Raw genomic sequence first — 27,477 nt, forward strand, 5'->3', positions numbered from 1 at the left:
CAAATAAACCACAATTGAATTATTATTTTGAATTAATATTAAATGAAATAAAATTAAGATTGAAATAAGAATTCAATTAAAATATTTTTAAATGAAAATGAAATCAAATGAAAATAGAAATTAAAATTCTCTACAAATAAAACACAATTGAATTATTATTTTGAATTAATATTAAATGAAATAAAATTAAGATTGAAATAATTCAATTAAAATATGTTTAAATGAAAATGAGATTAAATGAAAATCGAAATTAAAATTCTTTACAAATAAAATACAATTGAATTATTATTTTAAATTAAAATGAAATGAAATTAAATTTGAATTTAAAATTCAATTAAAATAAAATACAATTACATTCTTTTTAATTAGGATTAACTGGAATGAAATTGGAGTTCAATAAAAATAAAATACAATTAATTTTTTGAACATTAAAATGAATTGAAATGGAAATGAAAGTTCAGTAACAATAAAATATAATTTTTTAAACATTAAAATGAAACTGAATAGAATTAAAATTGAAAGTTCAATAACAATAAAATACAATTATTTTTTTAACCATTGAAATGAAAGTTCAATAAAAATAAAAAAATTAAAATTAAATAGATATAAAATTAATTAAAAAATAAAAGAAAATTAAATAAGGTAAAGGAATGGAAAGAGAAAGGAAAGAAAAGGAAAGGAAAAGGAAAGGAAAAAGGAAAGGAAAAAGGAAAGGAAAAAGGAAAGGAAAAAGGAAAGGAAAAAGGAAAGGAAAAAGGAAAGGAAAAAGGAAAGGAAAAAGGAAAGGAAAAAGGAAAGGAAAAAGGAAAGGGAAAGGAAAAAAATTGAGGGGCCAAATTGAATTGCTTTGTCATCTGCTCCTGTTCTGGAAGCCAGCCACAGTCTCTCAGCATCCCAGTACTGTTCTGAAGTGGTCGTTGTTCAATAGGATGTCAGTTGGGCATCATTTTGTTCTCCAGTGTAATGTTGTGATTGTTACCTGACTAACGTCCGCAGAGACTTCACGTTGTGAGAGGTGGTCCAGTTTGTTTGATGTATTTGGCTTAAAAAAAAAACACAACAAAACAAAAGAAAAAAAGAAAGGGAAACAAAAAGAAAAACCAAAACCCAGTGGTGGTTTTGGGTTGGTTTGTTTTATTATGCCTATTATTTAAATTCCTAGCAACCGTGACTCCAGTACCGTGGTGAGTAGCGCACATACACACACAGAGCGCAAGGAGGTGACGATGACCCTCTGGAAAAGGTCATCTGAAATTCTTCTTCTTTTGGTTTTTTTCCTCCTTTTTTTTTTTATTTTTTAATAAACAAACCCAAAACTCTTCACTCTTTTTAAAACATTTTAAACCATTAAAAAAAAAAACAACAAACCAAGACAACAAAACCACAATGAAATCTTTTGGGCATGCGTGCGTGTGCCTGTGACTCTGTGTGTGTGTGTGTGTATGTCTCAAATCTGAATATTTGTATTTGAAAACAAAACTAAACAAAAAAAAAACCCAACAAAAAAAAAAAGAAAAAAGGGGAAAAAAAGGAAAAAAAAAAAAAAAACCAAAACCCTCCTGGCCTGTAATTTAACCCTAAGCCCCCTAAGCCTTTGTGTATATGGTAAATGTTTGTATTTTGCAGTTTCTGGTTGGCTTTTTAGATAAATAAAATGTATATGGATATTTTTAAGCCATCTTTGCTTTTTTTTTTGTTTTGGTTTTTTTTTTTTTAGATGAGTTTGTAATCACCTTCTAACAGAAAATAAATCTTTCCTTTATAAACCAGTTATGCTCTTGGGTGGGTGTTGTGGTTTGGTGGAGGATTTTTTTTTAGCTTTGGTCATTGAGTAGGTTGAGTCTAGGAGCATGTCCATAGAAGGTCCACAAGGATGCTCAGAGGACTGGAGCAGCTCTGCTATGAATCATAGAATCATAGAATCAACCAGGTTGGAAGAGACCTCCAAGATCATCCAGTCCAACCTAGCACCCAGCCCTATCCAGTCAACTAGACCATGGCACTAATGAGGACAGACTGAAAGAGTTGGAGCTGTTCAGTCTGGAGAAGAGGAGGCTCCCAGGTGACCTTCAGCCTGGACATAAGGAGGAAGTTGTTTAGCATGAGAGTGATGAGAACCTGGAATGGGTTGCCCAGGTAGGTGGTTGAGGTGGTAGGTAAGGCCAGGCTGGATGAGGCTGCAGTCAGCCTGATCTAGGGTAGGGTGTCCCTGCCCATGGCAGGGGGTGGTGGAACTAGATGATCCTTGTGGTCCCTTCCAACCCTGACTGATTGATGCTATGAAAACACCCTGTGTGTCCTCCTCCTCCCCTTTTGAGGTGTCCATTAAGCAGGGGTTCTCTGGCAAGTTAAAAAACAACACTAAAGGCGGTGGCAGTACTCCTGCAGCAGGAGACACAAACCACAAAGGCTTTCATTTGGCTTTTATTTAATTAAAAAAAAAAACCAACATTTTTTTTTTCCTTGCAATCCCAATTTAAATACAGAGATTTACAAAGAGGTCCAAAACAGGACTAAAATATTCTTTGAAATGCTGTACTTTTAAATATTGTGCTTTCAATAGATACATAAGAAAATCAGCATAGAAAAATACTTTACAAGGAATACACTCTAATATATGGATAAAAATACACATTTAATTAATGCATTTCCTCTTCATATCATTCAAAATGCATAGGAAGGGATACAAGGACCAAGTTTTTCTTCCCTTTTTTTTTTCTCTCTCTCTTCTTTTTTAAAGCCTTTAATAAAAGTCTTCATTAAAAACCTATGAGAAGCCCTCAGGGAGCTTCCACTGCTTGGAATATTGCATATTAAAAAAAAAAACCAAACCCACTTTTCAGCTGCACTGTCAATGCTCCACAGTATCAATTATGGCACATTATCTAGTTGTGGCAGCAATGGTATGGGGTATTGCATACTCAAAGAGAAAATGGCTACGACAACAAACAGCTGGAAGGGGCTGGGCACACATCTGGGAGAAATACCCTGATAGGTTGAGCTATTTCAGAGGGATGGTCACAAAGTGGCTGGGGAACACAAGTCCTGGCTCAGCAAAGTGACAAACGTGTGCTGCACACCCAGCCCATGCCCTGTGTGCACTGTTGGTGCTTGTGTAGCCGTGGAGGAGCAAACAGGTGAGTGAGGAACGGGGGTGGGGGGGTGGGCATTAGGGGTGCAGTGTCTTACCGAGCAAGCTCCTTGCTTCTGCTGTGCCCAAGTGTTCACAGAGACAGCAATGCCAGGGTCACACCACCACTGGGACGTGAACATCATCGTAAAGTGCTAATATCTGAAACATGTCAGGCAGACGAGGAAATGGAGGCAAACGTCACAGCCCCTCTTCCCTGCAGAGCTGGTGGCTCTCAGGAAGGGGGAGAGCAACCCTGGGGCATCATGCTTGCCAAAGCCACGGAGAGGCCAGCAACAGGCAAATGAGGGTGGACCTGGACAAGCAGCCCAACCCCTGCGGACACATAGACTGCCCAGACCACAAATGACACATGGGACACAACCTCCATCTAACCAAGGGCTTCTCATGCCACTGCCTGATGGGAGACACCGGGGTGTTTATTCACTACATCATGGACAGCTCTGGCAACACCACTATTCTGCTATTTACTTGTGGGTACAGGCCAGGTTTGCAAGCAAGAGATCGCCATAAAGCACAGACAAACAATTGGCAGGTATTAAAGGCTCTTAACCTTGGGTATGGCCTTCTGCTCTGTAATAACCACTCCAGCACAGGTAACCACAATGCTCACTGGGATCAATGCCAAGATGAGGTATCTCCTTCCACCACATGGCAAGCCACCCTTTGGTGGCGAGCGCCTGACAGGGTTGGCAGAAACTGGCTACAAATACCAGATTTGGAACAAAAAAATGCATCTAGCCACTCTCAAGCACATTTTAAACATGTCTTAAACAGGGCTCTCCACAGCCCTGCACCCGGAGTGCAAAGGGCTGTGGAAATAGGTTTGTCAGGAGCGTTTAGGTGGATGAGGTGGGCACAATGGAAAAGCAAAGGCGCTTGAATCTTATGTATGCAGTTGACTGAGCAAACAAGAAACATAATAGCACCATGTGTATTGATAGGCCAAGGCCTTCAGGGTGAGGAGGAGGATGGTGGTGGCAGGACTCTGTGCACCCCAGCAGACAGGGCAAAGGAGGATGCCCTGCCATGAGGGATGCCTGTGGATGCTCCTTCCTCCTGTTGGCAGCTCACCCCATCACCAACGCTGCCCACAACCCGAGATGCGCATTCAGCTCTGACCTTCCCAGCTACATTTGGTGGGCTACAGGCTCACTGAAGACCACCTCCCCACTTACAGGTTTGGGTAGGGACAGCATTTACAAACACCAGTGCAAAAACCAGGAAAACCACCCCAAATATCACAATGGCTCAGCAGAGGCTCTGGCATTGCCTGCTCTGCTCCCACCGTTCAGAGCGTCTGGACACTCGCCTTGACCTCAGCGCCGCAGGCCACCTGCGCTGGCAGCTCTTTGTTCCCCTCCTGGGAAGTGTTGGCAGCCACTGCTAAGGGGTTTCGGCTAATCACCAGGTCCAGCTTATCTCCAGCCTCCGAAATCAGGGGAAGAGCCAGACAGCAGTCAAAGTCTCTTGTTCGGACGTGGTTTACCTGCCGGAATGGATTTAGAATAGGCCATGGGGAGGAACACAGAAAGACCATGTTTGTTAGTCTGAAAATGCAAGGCTGGTGCTAAACCTACACCTGTGAAAATAGACAGCTCTTAGGGGACCCTGATGCTGGCTTCAGAGCAGAGCAAGGAAGCCCCTTTATATTTGCAAGACATCCTTGCTTAGCAGAGAAATGACACAGCAATCAGTAAGGGAAGGAGAAATAAAAGTCTGAATCTGGCATAAGCCCTGACCTCTGGTGTCTGGGTCAGTATTCAAAGTACTAAACTCTGCAGGGCTCAAACCCACTTCTCCAGTTCAAGCCTGCAGGAGGAAGTTTGACATTTTCCTTTCTGTTTTGCCACAGTGGCCTTTACTGACCTTAAATTTGTGATGTGGGGTACTCAGTGCCTAGAAAGGCAAAGCTCAGACCCCAAGGTTTCTGCCAACTGTTTTCCAGCTCAGCCAGCAGCAAATTGAGACTACAGTGAATAGTTTCAGCTTCTCTTCTCCCCATTTACATCTTTCGTTTCAGAGAAGTCTGGATGCATTTCACATGGGCTCAGAAGGCAGCTGCAAATTCTCTCTGCAGAATTCATCACTGAAAGCACTTTTACTGCTGTCTTTTGCAGACCTTCAAGCACGGTTATAGCCTGGGTCATCTGCAAGAACCACTCCAGCTCTCTTGCCTACAGCTACCAGAGCACCTGGGCTTGGTGCCACAACAGCTCTGGGATGGAGTGAGCTGGCAAACAGCATGGGGAGGGGAAGCAGAGGAGGGAGAAAGGAATTTCCCACCCACCTTTTGGCATAAGCATAACCCCTAGGGCCAGGCATTGCTTCTTCCTCTGAATAAGGGTTGGATGAGTCCATGCAACACTTTCATCCAAAACCCTTTCCCAGCATTAACACCTGCCCACGGAGCTGGGCTTTGTGGTGGTAGCAGTGACTCCCCTCCCGTCCTAGCCGGTGCCCATGTAGTTGACCCCAACACTGCTCCTTATAGAGTAGTAACTAAGGACAATTCCTAGACCACGTGTGGACAAGGAGAGAGAAGCCATCGGCTCGCTCTGCCTTTGCTCTCCGCCAGCCAGGCGGTTCCAGTGCAGAAGTGCCACTAGTGCAATGCCACGCTCCAGCTGATCCATCCAGCCGAGAGGCAGAGGGTCTGTTAGAGCAGGGACGGGCGTTCCGCTGGCCCTCAGGCACACCGTCGTGTCCGGAATCGGCCGCACCGTGAAGCGCCTTCAGCAATGCCTTTCTGTGCTTCTTGACGCAAGTCTGCAGTCCCTCACCCACAACTCCACGTGTCGAGGCGATGGCAACCTCCTTCTTCTTCCCGTAGCTGTGAGCCATGCAGCGCAGCGCGTGGAAGCGAGGTGCTGGAAGTCTCCACGCCGCTCTGTTTAGGATTTTGGGCACACCTCCCAGAGCTCTTGGCGCTTGCAAAGAGTGACACATCCAACATTCAACAGAAAGGCAGCCCAGAGCCTAATTAGCTTCTTGTTCATTCTTGCACCATCTTTTATTTGAAATGGAGAAGGAATAATTGTATAGCAGCCAACTGGCTGGAGACCACGACAAGCTTAAACAAGGTTCCCCACAGCGCTGCCAGCTCTCCAGTTACCTGGTGTGCATAATGTGTTGGCTCCTACCCTACTGCTAGCAACCCCCACCTAGAAATGGGTGAAACTAAAACAACTTTCTGAGCGCTTCCAAATAAGGTCTCGACATCTGCCTTTCCAAACGGTGGCAATTTTTTCCACAGAGGGTTGCACTTTCTCACAGTTGCTGTTCGAGTTGCCTCGAAGCTGAAAGAGTTGCTTTGCTTTTCATCCATATAAAGCTCGTCTCCAATTCTCCATACCTCACTGTGCTCTCACTGTCACTCTGGCAGTCTGATAATGGCCAGGTCACATGGACACAGACTCTGCTTTTGACCAGAGTTTGCAGTTTGTTTCTGCCTCAGCTATTGCAGATCGAGTTTCTTTCAAAGTAAAATATTGATGATGAACACTTTGCTTGAAGGATGTGTTTCCTAGAAAACTTCTAGTTGGCAAAGGCATGCACAGAACTTCATGAACACCTTAAGTCCCCATGGGGCTCTGCAGGAACACACATTGGTCAACACAAGTCTAGGTCATCCCAAAAAATCACCCTCTTATGTGATAGGAACAGAACTGAGGGTAAGGAGTGGAAACACACAGCTTTTTGGTTGGTTTGAGCTGCCCAAGCTGGGACATGCTGTGTCCTTGAATAAGTGTAACCTAGGGGTACCACCTGGGGGTACTGCCTAGTGATGTCTCATTACAAATCACAAGTGTCATTGAGTGCTTGGTGGCAAAGAGCTCACCTAGTTGGCTAACTATTACCTTTCATTAAAGTTAGTGCTGCCACGGATGGGTCTCACTTCTCTCTTCCTCTCAGCCACTCATTCACTCCGTCCCAGCCTCCAGAACTGCATTTTGCATTTATTACCTGAAGCACTCTGTCATATGGCTTGAGGCCACACTGATCTGCTGGCCCATCCGGACGGACCATATTTACATAGACTCCTTTTTCTAGCAGGCCATCCGACACGCTGAATCCGAAGTCTTCGCTCTCTGGGTCTTTGCGGAGCGTCATCTGGAGAGGCAGAAACAATGCACATATTTCAGTGCAGCAGAGCAAGGAGGAGGTGTGCAGGGCTGGCAGGGTAGGAACAACATAGGTGAAGCCAGCGCTGTTAGTGGATCACCTTCCCTGTGCATCCTCTGTGTGTGCCAGACCAGCACATGAGAAATCAACCTGTCCACAGGGAATTTTCAATGTAGTGTGTGTCAGCTGTAAAGACAGCTCGTTTTTAATACCTCACTCAGCAGGACCATCTACAACTTCTCCATCTTATCCACAAGGTCTTTGCAAAAAGATCATTCCAATGAGTGCTGACATACTGAGGACAAAAAATAAGTGATGGCATTGCCCTTCTCTTGAGCAGGTCTCGCTTTGGCTTAGCCTAAAAGAGGAATGCACCGTTGGAAATGTGTCTTGCCACAAGGTAACAGAGAGTCAGGGACAGCTGACTCCAGAACACCAGCAAAATCTCCCTTTGCCCTTGTGAACTGGGAGACTATCTCTGCCATAGAGTCAAACAGGTTGGAAGACACCTCCAAGATCATCCAAAGGCTCTTAACTCCACCACTGTGCTCTTGGCTGAGTGAGACTCATGGATGCATGGTCCTTAGGAAGGAGAGCACCCAGGATGATGCACAAAAGGAGCCCCTGGGCTTAACCTCATCTCCAAATACAGCTGACACCAGATGTTCCAGTGGAATGAAAAAGTCACTCTGTAACATGCCTAATTACACGGCTTTCCTCCTTCAGGTATGAAAGAGTTTGATTTAAGCACACATTTGCCATGCTCTGAAGGGCAAGAGCAAATCAAACATGAAAAAAGTTGTTCTTCCCAGCAACCATAACTGTGCATTTCATCCTAAGGTCCCACCAGGAAAGAAAAAGGCAATCATTTTTTCTTGAAACCTCTCCAGCTCCCTTCCCTGCTTGAATTCTGCATCAACTCCTTCTACAGTTAATTACCTCTTCTAATTATCAGTGCTTTGCACCATGTTTGAACTGGCTGCGTTCAGCTGGGTACTGAATTCAAACAAGCATTCCATTGCTGAACTCCTACTATTTGCCCTCACAAAGGCTGGGGATGGAGTGGAAGGGGAGGGAAGTTAAGTTATTCTTATTTCAATGTCTTTTTATGTGCAAGGTGGCCTACTGAATAACTATGGTACCAAAAAAAGGTTGATGGGTCTTCACAGTGACATATGTTGAGCTCTGCTGCTTTTATTTGTAGCAACAAATAATGAGCTCCAGAACACAAGGACTGGAAAATCCCACCTGGTAAAGTGGAACAGCAAAGGACAGGAGCCTGCTGAAACATGGCAGCCAAATCTCATCCCTCTTCTGAAGATTGTTGTTTTGCCTAGAGAAGAGGAGGCTCAGGAGTGACCTCATTGCTGTCTACAATTACCTGAAGGGAGGCTGTAGCCAGGTGGGGGTTGGTCTCATCTACCAGACAACCAGCGATAGAACAAGGGGACACAGTCTCAAGTTGTGCCAGGGGAAGTATAGGCTGGATGCTAGGAGGAAGTTCTTCCCAGAGAGAGTGATTGGCATTGGAATGGGCTGCCGAGGGAGGTGGTGGAGTCACCGTCCCTGGGGGTGTTTGAGAAAAGCCTGGATGAGGCACTCGGTGCCATGGTCTAGTTGACTGGCTAGGGCTGGGTGTTAGGTTGGACTGGATGATCTTGGAGGTCTCTTCCAACCTGGCTGATTCTATGATTTGAAGATGCTCCTCCATCTCAATCTGACCTCTTGGAAACCTTTACTGAAGACCTTGGTGAGGGCCAGCTTTCACAAGGAACCTTTTCCAGGGGCCCCTTGGAACAAAGGAGGTTTTCTACAAGGTTGCAAATCTTCTACAACTTTACCCATCGAGATATCACAGCACCCCAGCTGCACTAACCCTTGGCAACACAGACCTTGTGAAACTCGAGGGGGGTAGGAGACATGATTTCCTGCATCTCCTTCTCAATCTTCTTCATGTCCAGGTTCCTCTCGTTCTTCTTGGCAGGGGAGCTGCTGCTCTCAGTTTGTCCATCATCACAGCTAGAGTTTGCTTTCCTCAGTGGGCTGAGTCCCGATGGGTTGACCGAGTCCAGGAGCAGCTTGCTGCCCTCAAGGCCCAGGTTGTGCACACTTCCTGTCATGATGGATGCCTGTAGCACACAAAGGGTACACAAAGTCACTCTAATAAGCCAGGAGCAGGAAGAGAGGGGCTAAGTGGCGGCAAAAGTGGCACAAACAGCAACAGAAAGGCACTACTGTTCTCATTAATCAGAAGACAAGTGTCAAGGAGCTCTTCCAGTCAGCTGTAAAAGCCACTTCCAGACCTCAAGAGCCTGTTGCCAGGTCTGACTCTGACCTGTTGTGTGCTCTTGACTCCTACCCCAACACAAAGCTTTATCTCAAAAGGAATCATTTGTGAAGCACCTCCTCACTTTTTTTGGTGACCCCTTCTACACAAACAGGGCCAAGCAGTCCTCATCTCACCCAGGAATCTTCTTGGTAGTCAAGAAGGATGAATATCCTAACCTCAGGTGGCTCCCAGAGGAATCAGTGTCTGCCTGGGTCTTCAGCCTACCCCTGCAGGATGCAGCTCACCACCACCACTGCACAGTGCTGGCAATGGCCTGAGGAAGTCCATTCCTTGGCCTCTTGTGAGGGCAGTTCAGCAGACAACTTAGGACTTTTTTCTGTCAGGAAATGGGAGCTGTCACAAGCAAAACCAAGTTAAAAATGTGAAAATTAGTAGTAATTAAGCCTTGTCATCCTTGATAGCATCCATTAAAAGATGGCCCTAAGTAGACTCTGTTCCATTTGGCAATGTTTTTGACTAATGAGATTACGTTGATCAAAGCTAATGAAGGAATCAAGGATCCAGTTGGTGGAACCTCAGCTAGCTCCAGGTCAGAGAATCCATTTAAAAAGCATAATGAAACCAGTCACTTCTAAGTTCAGGCTCCCAGGGTCTGCAGTCTCATTAAATGTCAAAAGGTAGAAGGAAGAAAGTTAAAGGTAAGGAGTAGACAGCAAAATCCTGCAGTGCTAACCATGGCAAGTCAAGGAGCAATTGTCCCTGTGCCCAGGGGAAATGCCATTTAAATCTCTAACAGAGACCCTTCAGCTCTTCACTCTAGGCTGGAACAAAGAGAAATAAAGCAAATTCTGGTGGCAGTATGAAAATGCCAGCACTGTTCACATCAGTCAAAAATGGGATAGTTGAAATACAGGAAACCTTGTACCTTTGCCCTGTTCAGGTCCTCACACAGAAGTTACTTAATCAGCTCAATTTTGGACAAAACTAAAATACCTTCTAGGTGCTGAAAGAACGCTGACTGACCACACTTGAAGTGCAAACAAACAAGGAGTGGTACAGCCAACCAGGGTACATTTGTTCACTGACCTCAGGCAGCCTCAGCACTCCCCTAGGACATTGTGACAAGCTAGATCAACACGGGCATTGCAGAGCCAGGGAGAACAGAAAGGTCTGTGCATGTTGCACTGCTGTGCTTCAAGCACCGTAACTGGCCAGTAAGCAACAGCAGTCAGCTCCTTCCCACCTCGCAGGGATTTAAGCACTCCCTGAAGCACCATTAGAATTTGCTAGGTGCTTTGGGTTAGGTGCAGGCAGAAGAAAGAGCAGTTCTGAACCTCTCCAGCCAGTGGCTGCCCCACATTATTTTCCCCATGTCATAGGATCACAGCTCACAGGATGACAGGGGTTGGAAGGGACCCAAAGAGATCATCCAGTCCAGCCCCCCTGCCAGAGCAGGACAATCCTATCTAACACAGATCACAGAGGAACACATCCAGACAGGCCTCGGAAGGCTGCAGAGAAGGAGACTCCACAGTCTCTCTGGGCAACCTGTTCCAGTGCTCTGGGACCCTTCCAGTGGAGAAGTTCCTCCTTGCGTTGAGGTGGAACCTCTTGTGCTGCAACTTACACCCAGTGCTCCTTGTCCTATCCCAGGGAGCAGTGAGCAGAGCCTGTCCCCCCACTCCTGCTCAGCCCTCAGATACTTATAAACATTTATCAAATCCCCTCTCAGTCTTCTCTTCTCCAGACTGAGCAGCCCCAGGTCCCTCATCCTCTCCTCATCAGCCATGCCCTCCTGTCCCCTAATCACCCTTCTAGCCCTTCGCTGGACCCTCTCCAGCAGATCCCTGTCCCTCTTCAACTGGGGAGCCCAAAACTGAACACAGTATTCAAGATGAGGTCTCAGCAGGGCAGAGTAGAGGGGGAGGAGAACCTCCCTTGATCTGCTGGACACACTCTTCCTAATACACCCCAGGATCCCATTGGCCTTCTTGGCCACAAGGGCACATTGCTGTGCCATGGGTAACTTGTAATTCACCAGGACCCCCAGGTCCCTCTCCACAGGGCTGCTTTCCAGCAGATCACTTCCCAGCCTGTTCTGGTGCAGTTTATTATTCCTCCCCAGGTGCAGGACTCTGCACTTGTCCTTGTTGAACTTCATCTGGTTCCTCTGTGCCCAGCTCTCCAGCCTGTCCTGCATTGAAGCAAAGCAGAAGGCCATGCTCCAGCACACATGCTGGAAATAGCCTGTTTCACAGAATCACAGAACATCAGGGGCTGGAAGGGACCTCCAAAGCTCAGCCAGTCCAGCCCCCCTGCAGAGCAGGGTCACCTACAGCAGATCACACAGGAACACATCCAAGGGGGGTCTGAATATCTCCAGAGAGGGAGACTCCACAACCCACCTGGGCAGCCTGTTCCAATGTTCTTTCACCCTCACAGGGAAACAATTTTCTCCTCATTTTTCCATGGAACTTCTTATGCCTCAACCTCCACCCATTGCCCCTTGTCCTGTCGTTGGGCATCACAGAGCAGGGCCTGGCTCCATGCTCTTGGCACTCACCCTTTACATAGTTATAAGCATACCCCATAGTCTGAGAGTGGATTGCTACTGGATGTGAATCTACCTTCTTGCATAACTTAATCTTTTCCAAATGTGGAGTGCAAATGGTAATAACAACAACAATAATAACAATGATGATAACAATAACACAACTGTGACTGTCATAAAATTACAGGAGGCCAGAAGAAGGGGCTCAGAAATCTGCCAAAGCCCCAACGAGCACTGCACACAGATGGGCGCGCAGAGAGGGAGGAAGAGATCAGTGCCTTCAATTATCTGGATTCAATAAAAGGCAGAGTTGAAACTCATCAGACTTCTGCTAAAATCACAGCATCTTCCTTTTGTCCCCAGAACATTCCACAATATTCCAGAAAGGTGCTAAATACACCAAAACCCCAGAGGGGGCTCAGCGTTTTGTGACATTCCCCTACACTTCTAAAAGCACTGCCCACAACTGTCCGAGAGCCAAAGCCTTGAAACAAGAAGAATCAAAAAGCCTACACATGGATCCCTAGGAAAGGAAAAGCACTGGGAAGAAAGGTATTTGTTCTGTCCTGGAATTTCACAGTAGTCCAACAAATCCCCTTTTCAACTTCTGGATGTTAGGCAGAAGAGAAACATCAACGTGTCATTGTAGAGGGGTACTTCTTAAGCAGTCAACTACAGTTCAGAAAGGCTGATAGCAGCTGCTTAAACTCAATTCTAAATACATCCAGGTTCAGGAAATAAGTCATCAAAGGAAAAAGTTTGGGGGGCCTGGGGCTTTAGGGTTTTGTGCGTTGGAGGGGGTTTTTTTTAAGCAGTTAAGATAATAAATATGTCTTTTTGTACCTCAGCACAATAAATTCTACTGAGATTTCCTCCCTCTCTTGCAGTTGCTAAGGATCAAGGAGAAAAGAACAATTAGCAAGTCCCTCGTCATCATATAGATCAAAATAGGACTTTCCTTTTCCACCCCCAGTTATTCAGAAATTGCCTTTTATCTCTGAAGCCTTAGCAATATACAATCCTGTAGGCTGGGGTGATGGAGAGCATGACCCAGTGATTTCTCCCCAGTCCTCTGCATTCAGAAGGCAGGGGAAAAGGTGATATTAGGGAGCCTAACTCTTTCTCTTGAGCTTCAGGAGCTCAATCATGGAGGAGAGGAGCACAGGTCCTATCATTCAGGGAGAAGTTGGCTTCCTATTGCCCAGCAGCCTTGAGGGAGGCCTACATTTGCATGCCATGACTTAAAAATCCAGGATCCCCATCCTATAACCAGACACTACGGCGTGACCTCCAAAGCATTTTGGATAAAGAAAAGAGAAAGTGGTTTGTGAAGAGAGGAAACACCTTTATTTCTGCAGGAAGCAATTACTTACTCAGATTCGTCCGTGGGGAAGGCTGGCTGAAAAGCTTCCAATTACCTATTTCACTGAAACACTTCCCCACAGAGTGACAGCTGAATGCAGGATATATGTTAGGCCTGACTATATTTGAAGTAAGCCAAGGCTTCAGTCCCACTGGGGTATTTGAGGGCTCCTTTAGCTTGGCCTTTAAGTGCTTTGGACAGACAGTATCTTTCCAAGCAGAGGGTTTACTGCTCGAGAGGGAAGGTTTGCCAACAGTCCTGTGGAGATTGTTGGCCAGTAACAGTTTGCTAAAAGATTGTGGAGCTGTTAGTGGGTAAGTCACCGGCTCAGGGGAAAACTGCACCCAATCAACTGCCTAATGACATGGTCATCCGTTAGCACAGACGCTGGCACGCGTTAACCTCGACCCTCCTTCGCACCTCTGGCTGCACGCAGGCAGTTACCAGACCTAGGGGAACCAGTCTAACGTTTACAGCAAGAGCAACACAATCAGGTCATCAGCAAATTCAGAAAGCCATTTACCTCAATTTCCCTCAAAAGTTCAGACTGGCCACATGTTTCCAAATCCTCCAAAGCTTCTCCAAAAACACGCCAAAAACTATCCTCGTGAGTGGTCTCAAGGCCATTTTGGCGGTTGGGGTATCTGTTGTAACGTAGGAACCAAACATTGTCAGCACTCTTCTGCAGCGGGATGAAAGTTGCAAGGCTACAGCAAGTGTCTCACCAGTAAAAGCAGAGACTTGAAGAGTCTTCATATACAAAAGCAAACAATATGAACTTTTCAGACACGAGTCCGAACACGAGACCTCCATGCATTTACTAACGGGGCAAGCGTCCTTCAAAGGAAGAATTAAGTTGGTGCAGCAATGTCAAAGTTCAAAGGGTAAATTTAAAAGTGCCTGTAGGAAGATTGTAGGTTTAGGAAGACGTTTTGGTGAAATAGAGAAGTGAAAGAAAAAAAGATGCGTTATGGGTAAACCAGGAGCCTCAGAGACTGTTAGTACAAAGGCTGATGGGATAGAGCTCAGATCTGAGACACAGAACACCTGAGAAGAGAGAGAAAAACACAGAGGGTAACAGACATGGTGAGAAAATGAGAAATACATCAGGTCTCTATGAGTAAATAATGCAAAGATGTATATAAAAATGATTGCCCTGGGCTACAGGCGGCAACATTGACAGCGCCGTGCACAGCCCACACCAACCAAGCTCCGTTTGCTTCGGGGTGGCCAGGGAGCAGAGCTGTTACTTGCAGATGGTCCCTTTTGTTTTTTTGCTATATAACAGTCATGGCAGTTACAGCCACATAGAGATTGCCACCAGTTCTGGCTACAACAGAGAGTAAGGACAGAGAGCACCTCTGTCAAGCTGTTACCAACACCCATTAACATGAACGCTGCGTACGTCTTGCTGGGGCTCAACAGTTTCAGCCTCTCTTATCTCTGACCACAAGCCAGGGTCACTTCTTGGACTTCTAAAGCAAATTGCTATTAAACATGCCAAAGTCCTCATTAGTGGAGGACTATTATTAGGAGCTGCATGGACAAGGCTATAGCCTCAGCAACATCTGGCAGCATCTCACATGGCTTAATGGTAACCAGTGCTGCAGACAGGCAGGGACACTCATCCACCAGAGCCACTTAGCAAAGTCAAAACATTTCACTTGAGTGCAAGTCGAAGAGAGGTTGGCCTCCATTAAATACATAATGACCCCTTGAGCTATGAAGAGAGTTTTTTCCAGCTCTCTGTTAACTGCAAAGTCTTTAGCACATGCTTTGCTTTCGTCCCACTGGTGTAAATGGGAGTCTGCAGCAGGCACAAACTCACACACACAAACAGGTGGTTTTGCTCCTTGTGGAATCAAGGTCTGTCTGGAGAGAGCAGTGTCTGACATGGCTTTTAAACTCACCCCCCACCTTCCATCAGCTTTTAAAGGACAGTAGTCTTTAGGTCAGGCAGAAAGGGCCAAAAAAACACCCAGCAAGACTTTACAAAAACAAACCAAAATTTCCCTCCAGAAGGAATTTTCAATTCTCTCCCCTTACTCATTTCCTTCCTCAGCTGCCAGGTTCCCATAGAGGCCAACGTCCCTTCCAGTTACTGCTTTCTTGCCTCTCAGATGAGAGATACAACAAACACAACCAGGAGGCAAGATGAATCAGTAGGGGCTCTCCCAGCACCAGGTCAGCAGGTTTTTCCAGGCTAAAGGCAGCTGGGGTTAGAGACATTTTGTTTTTCTCCCTAATAAAGAGGGCTCAGCAACACAAACAGTTTCACTTGCACTTTGACACCAGGGCTGGGAGCCCTCATTAGGGACAAGCAGAGCTTCCAGGGCTCAGATATGCTACTTCAGCTGTCGGCGATCTCGCTGGGAGGGCCACGAGGGATCAGTGACCTCTTCGAGCTGGCTCTTGCTGAGAGGCAAAACAAGAACAAAGTCTCCACCACTGCCAGCCTTCCTGCCAGTTTGATCATCTTTAAATAGGTGGAAATGGCCATGAGATGTTCTAAGGGTTTTGTTTGGACAAACAAAAAGTTAAGGGGACAAAAAACAAGGAAAAAGAACCAAAAAAGAACCGACAGTAACAACACAACAGACACAGCTATGGGGGACTCTGGAGGATGTCAAGGCGAGGGCAAGTTATGGAACAATGAGGCTTTGCCACCATGTGTGGCTCAGTGAGGGGCAGCCTCTGGCCAGGGCAGATCCAACAGGATTTTCACCCAAAGGAAGGGAGAGCTGCACAGGCTTAGAAGGTGTTGCAAGGTTTACCCCATGCTGTCTGAGCCAGGGGGTTAACTCAGCCGTGCTCACTCAGCATGGTGTTGTTAGTGGGGCTGGAAGGGCAGAAGTGTCACGGAGAGGCACATCCAGACACACCGTGGGGAGATTTTAACTTTGACATGCAGTGAACCTCTGAGGCCTCTGGTTGGCCTTTTCTGCTTTGTGGCAATGAGCTGCTAAGAAGCTGCATCCTCACTCAAAAATTTCTGGCCAGCACTTATGGGGACAGCCCTGACCATATTTACTTATTATACCTACGCTATGAAAATCCTGCAGCCTTTCCGTGGCTGGAGCATAAGATGTGCTAAGAACCTGTGGTCCACGCAGCTGAGACTGCCCTAACTCCAGATGCAAAAGTCAGCTGGCCATGGCAGAGGTGCACCCAGGCTAACCTGGCGATGTGGAGATGGTTCCACAAAGCAGGTCAATGCTCCAGCACCTCTTCCCATGGCTGCCTGATGCCGAGCTGGGGACATCACTGGCTGCTCCATCACATTCCCATGCCTCTTTGTCCCTATGCAATGACACCCAACATTTGCAGACAAAGCCCTGCCTCCTCCCACCCCTCCGTACCTGCTGGGCTTGTCCCAGTCATCTTCACTGAAGCTTCCATCCATGTAGGGGTAACTTTTCCTGGGATCCCCTGGAGGGGTGCTGCTCTTCTGCCTGCTGTGCCTCCATTCATGAGGATGAAGGGCTATGCCTGTAGCCTGAGGTATGTATGTACCTAGGGAAGGCAAGAAGAGGTGGAGTAAGAGAGGATAACACTTGGCCAGAAAACTCAAATGGAGTAAGTCACACTGAGCCAGGAGAGCCTCCTTCCCCAGCTCCCACACTTGAGGCTGTGTGGATCACATAATGCTTCCACCTCGGTCAGCCAACAGGGTTTGTTTCTCCCATCTCTTTTTGCTTCAACTAAAGCAACAGCTCGGGATCTTGTCATGGGGTGTCCTATTTCTGCTTTGGTCCCCCACTTCCAAGCACCTCTGTGGTGTGGGTTTGGGATCTACAGACCCGGGACTACATAAACTCACAGATGCAGATCCTACCCCCAGGCAGATCCAACCATGGTTAACAGCTCCTTTTCCCACACTGAACCCAACGAAATCATGCTGTTGAAGTAGCCTCCTTTAAATAGAGTCCTTCAGCAGGTAAAGAGAAGATGCTACCAAATTTCCTACTGCATGCCCAACCTCATTCAATTGGAAGGATTTGGAGCCCTGGTTTCTTATGGGGATAAAAATAAATCTTTGTTGAGATTCTCAACTGTCTTGAGGACTTCATGTACAACACAGAGAGAAGTAACAGGATATAGACCAAAGAAACTGCAGTCCAAGCAGCCAGATGCAACAGCCTCCCTTCAGCAACTGCAAAGGTGCTTAGGCTACCTGATGGTGGTGATCAGCTCCAGCAGGCTCTGCACTGGTAAGGAAGGAATAGCCAGCCCTTACCCCCAGAGCTGCCAGCCTGTTCCCACAGCGAGCAGAGCCCTCCCATACTTTTGGGATCAGCTGGTAGAGGAAGAACAGATCTACTTCAGGGACATGTGTATGGAAGGCAAGGAATATCTGGGAAAATTCTGCTGCCCAGAGAGCAGAGAAGGCTCATCGGTATCACACATTTGATGGGAGATCAGTACAGACCACCACAGTGAAATCAGCCAAGTTTTGCTGCGTGTGCCCCCGCAGACTTCTCCATTTCACACTGTCTTGCTCCAGGGATGCAAATCCATCACTACCAAGTCACAAGATCCCCAGGTCTCACAAGAAGCTGCCTGGAAGGAAAACTTCCAAGTGAGAGCATTCCTCAGCAGCATTAGTGCCATCTGCAGTGGAAATAAATCTTCCAAGTTCCCTGTCCACCTCCTGCTGCCCATTCAATGTTTCAGAGAAATCTCACAGCCTTTCTAAGAAACGTTGTACGCTTCCATCACACACTGTGCCAAGCAAACAGGAAGAGGTAACAGAGAGACACGTAATTAAGGGAGACTTGACCTCCCCAAAAGCTAAGAGCACTGGAAATAACTGCAGACAGTGCCAGCACTTTCTTTGGAGATGCCAAGGTCTGTTATTTCACTTAGATGAGTGTTTCCTCTGTGTGTTTTTAAAGGTTAGACTGCTCTGGAGAGAGCCCCAGGGAAGTGCTTGCCAGCATCTTGCAGCTTACCAACATCTTACAGGAGCATTCCCTGCCTGCCCGAGAAGAACAAGGTGCCCGGATGCAGGTCACACTATCACAGTGTCAACAAGGTTGGAAGAGACCTCACAGATCATCAAGTCCAACCCTTTACCACAGAGCTCAAGGCCAGACCATGGCACCAAGTGCCACGTCCAATCCTGCCTTGAACAGCTCCAGGGACGGCGACTCCACCACCTCCCCGGGCAGCCCATTCCAGTGTCCAATGACTCTCTCAGTGAAGAACTTTCTCCTCACCTCCAGCCTAAATTTCCCCTGGCATAGCTTGAGGCTGTGTCCTCTTGTTCTGGTGCTGGCCACCTGAGAGAAGAGAGCAACCTCCTCCTGGCCACAACCACCCCTCAGGTAGTTGTAGACAGCAATAAGGTCTCCCCTGAGCCTCCTCTTCTCCAGGCTAACCAATCCCAGCTCCCTCAGCCTCTCCTCATAGGGCTGTGCTCAAGGCCTCTCCCCAGCCTCATCGCCCTTCTCTGGACATGCTCAAGCATCTCAATGTCCTTCCTAAACTGGGGAGCCAGAACTGAACACAGTACTCAAGGTGAGGTCTAACCAGTGCAGAGTACAGGGGCAGAATGACCTCCCTGCTGCTGCTGGCCACACCATTCCTGATGCAGGTCCCTGCAGTGGGTGAGCAGGAGGCTTGGACTGAGTGCAGGGAGCAGAGACCACAGAGGTGGGTGTACAGAGCTGTCAGAAGATTTCACCTTCTCCTTCAGGCAGACAGGCTGGATCCCTGGGATTCAGAGCCACCTGGTGGCATGTTCCCACCAGGCCCAGCACAGCTTCCTTGCCCAAACCCTTCCTGAGGGATTGGCTGAACCTACCAACCGGCGAGGCTGCAGAGCCCGATCTAGATAGAGTTCTTCCCTTGGAGTGTAAATCCCAATCTCCAGGCCCTGCACTTCCCAGGTTCCCCTGTATCATGCCTTCCCTGTATATCTCATGGCCAACCCTGCATGTCTTCCTCCCTATCCTTCAGCATCCCACTTCCCACCAGCAGCAGCACACCACCATGCAGCCACCAATTGCTAAGGAAGAGATGAAAACCCTTGAAGCAAAGCTGCAGTCGGTGGATGCTGGGCAGCTTGGCATCAGCCCCACTCCCTGGGGCTCTCCCCTCAAGCACTCATTCCTAATTTACCAGTGAAGGCAACCACCTCTCTGAATCCACTACCCAACCTGTGTCAACATTCAGTTAGATGGAGGACTGCAGCATTCTGAAGGCCAAGAGATTCCTCCTTAATGAAGCCTCCAGTCCCAGCTGTGCTCCCAGATTAAGACTTCACACCAAGGAAGGTGCAGGCACGGTAGAAGCAGCACCCACACAGTGCTGGAGGCAGCAGCAAGCAGGTGCACACCTTGCTCTGCACACAGAAGGTGCTTTGCAATAGTGCTCCTGCAGCATCCCTCCCTGGTTTCACAGTCTGTTCAGGACAGCATCTTTTTACCAGTTTCCTCTTCTTTTTACCAGTTTCCTCTTGTGGAAGTGATCCAAGGTTTTGTGTGGAGTCAGCATGGGCTAATACTAGCTTACATCACTGAACTCCAACTGGAATAACTCTTTTCTCCAAGTAAAAACCTATTCCCATGACCAGAGCTTTCTCCATCCTAATTCCATATGTCTGCCAGAAGCCACAGCTGAATAAATCTGGCCTCAAGGACGTGTTCATCTGATCACTCACTGGAGAGTTAAGAGATATTTTCTTGTAGTATCACCTTAATTATTTTGTTAAGTGAGTGCTTCTAGTCACAAGACATTCTTGTGGATTTTAAAACATCCTGAAGAGGATTAATATGTCCCACGTGGGCTCTCTGGAGAATTAAAAGTGAGCTATGGACTAAATACTTTGTAAGACATATGGTCAGTGAAGGCTCCCCCCGATTATGTGAATTATAAAGTGCTGTGATGGGTTGGAAATGCTGTGAACATTATGATGCCACAGAAGCCAGAAGAAATGTGCCAATAAAAACCTGAAGCAGATACATCAACTCAGAGCACCACGAGTGTGCTTTAAAATACATTTTGCTCCTTGCAGAAGCAAGAAAGCCATGCAAACATGGTCAGACCCCAGGCTTCAGCTCACTGTCGGTCTCCAGACAGGTTCAGAGGCTCTGCCTAACTTTACCTTGACCAAGAGACACCTAAGAAAAGACAAGTCTGGCTTACCTTGGCTTCCATATCCAGCATCAATGCCAGAGCCATCCCAAGATTCCATAGCACTGTCCACACTAGGGATCGTGGTGGAGTAGATCTCAGACAGCTTGCTAGTTTTCTGGGAGTCTGTAAGTTCATCTTCTGGGTCACTCACTTCATTTATGCTCCCTGACTTCTTAGGATAAGATTCTGAAACCAAAAGATGCTTCTTTAGCAAGCAGGAAGAGCAAGCCTCAGGGAAGAGCCTGTGCTGACATGGAAGCGAGCCCAGGTGCTTTAAGTCTTTTGAAGTACCTCTGTAGCTCTTCTGAAGGAGCTGAGAAAGGCCTGTGCAACGCAGCCAAGAGGATTTAATCCAATGCTCTTATCTCAACTCGAATGAAGAAAAAGAACAAAAACATTTTTCTGAGTTTTAGCACATTGAAATATAAGGAAGAACCATGGGGATTCAAGGATTCCCAGATAGGAGGGAGCAGGTACCTAATCCCAATTCACAAACACATCCTCTTGTGTCTTTGGAAGCTTCCTCCCAACAGCCCTGCCCAGAGAAGTGTTGGCCTCTGCAATGAGCAGCCCATAGCCTCTCTGGGCTCAGCCAGCCTCCTTCTTACTCAGAGCAGCACTTAGTCAGGCTGATGGCAGCAAACTTTGTCACAAGCATGTGTTTTGCAATGCAACTTGTTCCCAGATTAATGCTGAAGCTGAAGTTATAGCTCCCCTCAGAGATTGTACAACCCTTTATCAATACAAGGCTAATCACCACCTCTCCAGAGTCTCCCATGCAGTCTCAAGACAATGGTGGAGTTCCTGGGCCTGGTATCTTCAGGTTGAATTTCCCCTGATTAGTGATTGGAGAAGCTGAATGTGGGTGATGAAGCTCAGATCTTTCCTTCCATTATTTTAGTAATAGTAGACCCTTATCATCATTATAGCAAATTCCCTCTCAGGCAAAAGCTATGCAAGGAATCATTTCTCAGCACAAGCCTTTCTTGGTACTGCATATTTTAAAGTCCTTGTTGATTAGCCATCCACACCCTGAATCTCTGACTTGCAGAAGCTGGGATAAAAAGCCCCCTGAAAGTCTGCATTTGTCGATGAGGATGGATTATTTCCCCAAACAAAGTCCTAGTGTCCTGAAAGTCCCTGTTTTCCAAGCACTCAAAAGATTGCTCATCATGATTAACTCCAGATTACCTTGAAATTTCAATTACACCTGCTTCATTCTCACAAAGATTAATGAGTCTCCAGCTGGCACTTGCATGTCAATTATTTCAATGAGTGGCTGTGACAATGCTAAGTATCAGCTGGGGGTGGGAGGAGAGGGGGGTGAAGGCATTTCAGACCAAGAATCAAGACACTCAGCTACAGAGAAGGAAGAGGAATCCATTCCCCTATTCCACCTCTATTTGCCACTCCCTGCCTGGGCTTCCTCCATTTGTGAAACAGAGGCACTGCCACTTATCTCCAAACTGCTTTGAGGTTTACAGAAGTGCCATGTTTAAGAGTGATGCTGCTTCTTCAGACTGCCATAAGCCCCACTTGCTTGGAAGAGCTTTAACACTAGGTTCCCTCTAATTCCTGTAGTACTGTGGGACACTGGCTGGGTAGGTCCAGCTAAATCTAGAGAGGGCAACAGCATGGTGTGAAAACAGAATACTGGGTGTGGGGAGAGACAGGAATGTAGCCAGAGTGCACCTACTCCTTTCCAAACCTGACAAAATAGGCTCCATTTGGCTGTGTTTCTGCAGTTCAAGAGACATCTCTGCCTGTTCCATGGTTTTGCCAACTCCCCCACTGTACTCCCCCTCCTAGGAGGCCTGTCTGTACTAAGTATGCTCCTGCTCTTGATACTGTGTTGAGAAGAACAGCTTCAAAGGCACAGGAAGCTTGGTAGAGAAACGAGAAGGGGATTTTGAGCGTGAAGGCAGATGCTTTGAAAGATGATCCTAGGATGCTGAGCCAGGAAAAGGACTATTAAAGGTTTATTGACAATCAGTTTCAAAATGATTTTCCTCCCTTTAGGTGGAGGGTTTTGCTTTTTCTTTCCTGGATTCTAGCAGCTCCAAAGCCTCCTTGCCCATTTTAGGGGGTTGTTATCTAAAAACCAAGACAAAACCAAACACCCTGTGCTTTTCTGCTTTGTTTCTGTGTGGAAACACCAAGGTCAACCTGAAAAAAATAAAAAGTAAAAATCTGTCTGATCTCTTCCCAGGAGCACAGAGAGCCCCTGGGCTGCCTTTCTTTTTCAGCAGTTCAAAAATTAGCCACCTCTTCCATCTGGTCCCAGCCATGCTTGAGGTGCTGGAAGGTGTCCAGAGAAGGGCAACAAAGCTGGTGAGAGGCCTGGAACACAAACCCTGTGAGGAGAGACTGAGGGAGCTGGGGGTGTGCAGCCTGCAGAAGAGGAGGCTCAGGAAAGACCTCATTGCTGTCTGCAACTACCTGAAGGGAGGCTGTAGCCAGGTGGGGTTGGTCTCTTCTGCCAGGCAAACAGCAATAGAACAAGGGGACACAGCCTCAAGTTGTGCTGGGGGAGGTCTAGGCTGGATGTTAGGAGGAAGTTGTTGGCAGAGAGAGTGATTGGCATTGGAATGGGCTGCCCAGGGAGGTGGTGGAGTCGCCACCCCTGGAGGTGTTGAAGCAAAGCCAGGATGAGGCACTTAGTGCCATGGTCTGGTTGACTGGCTAGGGCTGGGTGCTAGGTTGGACTGGATGATCTTAGAGGTCTCTTCCAACCTGGTTGATTCTATGCCCCTGACCACACTCTACCTCCTCTCACCTTCCACAGTGCATGGCAGAAATCACCTGTGGTCCCCACTGAGGTTCACCTTCACCCTCCCACCCCAAACCTGGCTCCCCAACTCACTCTCTGTCTGCTTCTTGATCTTCAGTGTGACTGTCTCTCCTGCCATCTGCAGCAGATGAATGGCTTCGCTCAGAGGTTTGCCCTTGAGGCTCACGTTGTTAATCGCTAGTATTCGGTCACCGATGTGGATGGCTCCGGTTCTGGAGAGAAGAGGCACGGTTAGAAACTGCAGGTGAGCAATTCACCCCTATGAGACAGGTCATCTTAAAGCAACAGCACTCCCAGGTATGTCTTGGTTTCCCCTTGGTGTGCTTTATAGCCATGATGTCATCACCATTTCCCCATTGCCCCACTGTCCATACAAATGCACATGTGAACATACAGGCTCCTCAGGAACTGGGCTGCAGACCACCCTACAGTCAAAACTCCTCAGAGCAAGGGGGTCCATGTCCTAAAAAAGCACAGTGTGTGATGTCCACTGGTTGTCACATAAGGAACTGAAGGGTGTGTTCACACTGATGGAAAGTAGTAAGACAAACAAGAAAGCTACTGAAAAAAAAGGAAGTTGAAATGGCCCAGCACAGAGATTGTGTGTGTGAGCATGAGCTGAGCCAGCTGCAGATCAGTTTGTGGTATGTTTAAAGCTCATCCCTACACAGCTACATCACTGTGACTTTTTCCATCAGGACCAGCACTCTGGAGAAGGTTACTGAGGTGTATTGCACAGCCACACACCAGCAGTGGCTCCTGCTCTCAGCTAAATAAATCCTCAAGCCTCAGTAGTGGCCAGGAATAAACTAACAAGTAAATGGCAGTCATTCCCTTTCTCACGTCTCCTTCCCTCTGTGTCTGCCCACAGAGAGGGTCTCACTTTCCCCCTCCTTGTGTTTGCTGTAGCTCTGGCAAAAGCAGGCAGGACAGGTTATGTCTATTGCCAGGCTGGCTGCCAAGGCAGCAGCTCACACTCGCTGCTGGCTGGACCCAGCTGACCACACACACTCCAGAAAGCAGGAGCAGCAATCCTCTTCTCCTCCAGCAGAAACACGAGGCTTAGCTATCAGGAGCCTGTGAGATGAACTATGATATCTTTTGGTCCATGACAACGTGCCTCTAGGTTTTACCTCCAAAGTGGACTGGTGCTCCTGCAGAGCTGGGATTTAATACAGGCAAAACAGCTGTTTGTCTTTCCCCAAAATATGGAAGTTTTGTAGGCATGCTGCTGTGGGACATCTACTACGAGCACATCCAATTGGGAAAAGCAGGCAGGACTGTTCAGTTTGCTGTTTTTGCTGCTCCTGAGATGGACAGTGCCACGTCGGCCCCAGCCAGCCACTAGATGTCCGTCTTGTCCTATCAAATCAGCCTGAAATAGCCCTCAGGGGAAACTTGTGCGTTCAACTAAATTACAGCTCAAACTGGAACTAGAGGATTTGTCTTAGAAGTTTCATACACATAGTCAAAAAAAATCAAGCTTAACTGCCGGCAGTTTAAACGTGATCCTTTGCACACTGCAGTGGTTCAGCATTTGAGGGTCTCCTGCTGTAGCCCTGAATACACAGCATGGATATTCATCTCCAATCCAAGACACCAGCCCAAATGCTGCCTCTGAACAACATAACTGCCCTGAGGAAACTGTGGAAGTCCCTCGGAATGGGGGAAATACAAAACAATTAAAGAGAAAGGTTGTGTTCAGCCAGATCTTTCTCTTCAAGAGGAGAAAAGTAACTCAAAAGTCCAGTCCTCTCTTCTGTCCACCTCTAGGCACCCCTGTGAGGACATGCAGACAGAAGAAGAAGCAACAAAGCTGTTTCCAGCTTGTGCCTTCACCTTTACGACTCTCCATCATTACTGACAGTCTTTATGACTCACCTGAAGCACAAACCAGCTCAAGGAGTCCCAAACTCCATGTCCCTTCTTGTTCAAAGGACACATGCAAAAGCAGATCAAAGCAACAGCTGAGTTGCAACGCGCAAACAGGGCTGCAAGACACTCTCTGGAGAGCACTAGAGAAGAGGTGGCTGTGTGCTTGTGGTAGGGATTTACTTGGCACAGGGGCAGGATCACCATCCCTCTCCCTCTTGCAACATGAGTTGATGCTGAGCAGTCGTGGATAAAAGCACCTCTATCTACTTGACCAGGTGGCATTGGAGGAGGCTGGTCATGAACTTTTAAAGGCCAGAGACAGCCCAAAATGTCTCTGGGACAACCACTGCACCTTGATTAGAGTCGAACAGGACTGTTCAGACACACTCTGTTCACCACTGTCTACAACTACCTGAAGGGGCATTGTAGCCAGGTGGGGGGTGGCCTCTTCTCCCAGGCAACCAGCAACAGAACAAGGGGACACAGTCTCAAGTTGTGCCAGGGTAGGTATAGGCTGGATGTTAGGAAGAAGTTCTTCACAGAGAGAGTGATTGGGATTGGAATGGGCTGCCCAGGGAGGTGGTGGAGGCACCGTCCCTGGGAGTCTTCAAGAAAAGACTGGATGAGGCACTTAGTGCCATGGTCTGGTTGACTGGCTAGGGCTGGGTGCTAGGTTGGACTGGGTGATCTTGGAGGTCTCTTCCAACCTGGTTGATTCTATGATTCTATGGACTATGCTAAAGCCACCTTCAGGCACCAACAGAGGGGAAACAGAAAGTAAACTGCTCAACAGCAACCCAAACAGCCTGAGTAACCATTAGGTTTCTGTGAGATCAGGAAAACACAAGGAGAAAAACATTCAAGGTCAAGATAAACCCCGAGTTGTAGGAATCTGGAGCCTTTTCAGCTTAGACAGCCTGTCACCAGCTGTGACAGACATGTGACAGATCCTAGAGAACACCCTTGCTTTCCTCACAACCAAGCAAGCAGCACAAGCCGCAGTGCAGACCTTCACTCGCGCCTCAATGCGAGCGGCCAGCACGTTCCAGAGATCAGACTCTGGGATCTGTGCACCCATGCCAGCACTGCTGAAACATGCCCTGTGCTACAGCAACAGCCAGGCACAGATTCAGGTTTAGTTCTCTGTCCTAACCTTCAAAGCCTGGCTAAGGACACTTATCAGACTGAGATCTGTGCACCCATGCCAGCACTGCTGAAACATGCCCTGTGCTACAGCAACAGCCAGGCACAGATTCAGGTGTAGATCTCTGTCCTAACCTTCAAAGCCTGGCTAAGGACACTTATCAGACTGAGATCTGTGCACCCATGCCAGCACTGCTGAAACATGCCCTGTGCTACAGCAACAGCCAGGCACAGATTCAGGTGTAGATCTCTGTCCTAACCTTCAAAGCCTGGCTAAGGACACTTATCAGACTGAGATCTGTGCACCCATGCCAGCACTGCTGAAACATGCCCTGTGCTACAGCAACAGCCAGGCACAGATTCAGGTGTAGATCTCTGTCCTAACCTTCAAAGCCTGGCTAAGGACACTTATCAGACTCTGGTGTCTGTGCACCCATGCCAGCACTGCTGAAACATGCCCTGTGCTACAGCAAAAGCCAGGCACAGATTCAGGTTTAGTTCTCTGTCCTAACCTTCAAAGCCTGGCTAAGGACACTTATCAGACTCTGGTGTCTGTGCACCCATGCCAGCACTGCTGAAACATGCCCTGTGCTACAGCAACAGCCAGGCACAGATTCAGGTTTAGTTCTCTGTCCTAACCTTCAAAGCCTGGCTAAGGACACTTATCAGACTCTGAGATCTGTGCACCCATGCCAGCACTGCTGAAACATGCCCTGTGCTACAGCAACAGCCAGGCACAGGTTCAGGTTTGAATATCTGTCCTAACCTTCAAAGCCTGGCTAAGGACACCTGTGGACAGAAAAAGGGTAGTGACAGCAGGACAGGAGCAATTTCAGATAACACTAGTTCCAACCCCCCTTTCCTTGACAAGGTTGAGCCACTCCCTCCTGTTACTCCCAGGAAAAAGAAATGCACCTTTCCTGCAGGCAGCCTTCACCCCAGCTCTCCTTCCTCACCCTCGCTGCGGGGAGCCAAGGGTACGCAGAGAGACGCCCGTGCGGCTCCGTCCCTGTGGCGCTGCTCTGCACAGCGCCGTCGTTTGCCAGAC

General features: G+C 47.5%; 1 protein-coding gene across 9 annotated transcripts in view; it reads right to left on the bottom strand.

The window, feature by feature from the left end:
* Positions 1 to 2,414: 2,414 nt before the first annotated feature.
* GRIP2 (glutamate receptor interacting protein 2) overlaps positions 2,415 to 27,477 on the bottom strand; it is a 348,398-nt gene continuing 323,335 nt past the window's right edge. For 8 of the 9 annotated variants that reach the window (XM_064156872.1, XM_064156865.1, XM_064156873.1 and 5 more), the window contains exons 18-24: positions 23,484 to 23,623; positions 20,630 to 20,806; positions 16,840 to 16,993; positions 14,004 to 14,124; positions 9,169 to 9,405; positions 7,118 to 7,264; positions 2,415 to 4,640 (exon numbers count right to left, since the gene is read on the bottom strand). In XM_064156872.1, coding sequence (XP_064012942.1) covers positions 4,443 to 4,640; positions 7,118 to 7,264; positions 9,169 to 9,405; positions 14,004 to 14,124; positions 16,840 to 16,993; positions 20,630 to 20,806; positions 23,484 to 23,623 — 1,174 coding nt within the window. In that variant the 3' untranslated portion in view covers positions 2,415 to 4,442. Of the gene's footprint in view, positions 6,082 to 7,117; positions 7,265 to 9,168; positions 9,406 to 14,003; positions 14,125 to 16,839; positions 16,994 to 20,629; positions 20,807 to 23,483; positions 23,624 to 27,477 lie in introns of all 9 variants that reach the window. The other variant, XM_064156875.1, reaches the window with a different exon arrangement.

Source organism: Pogoniulus pusillus, chromosome 16, assembly GCF_015220805.1.
Source record: "Pogoniulus pusillus isolate bPogPus1 chromosome 16, bPogPus1.pri, whole genome shotgun sequence".
NCBI classification, from domain to species: Eukaryota; Metazoa; Chordata; class Aves; order Piciformes; family Lybiidae; genus Pogoniulus; species Pogoniulus pusillus.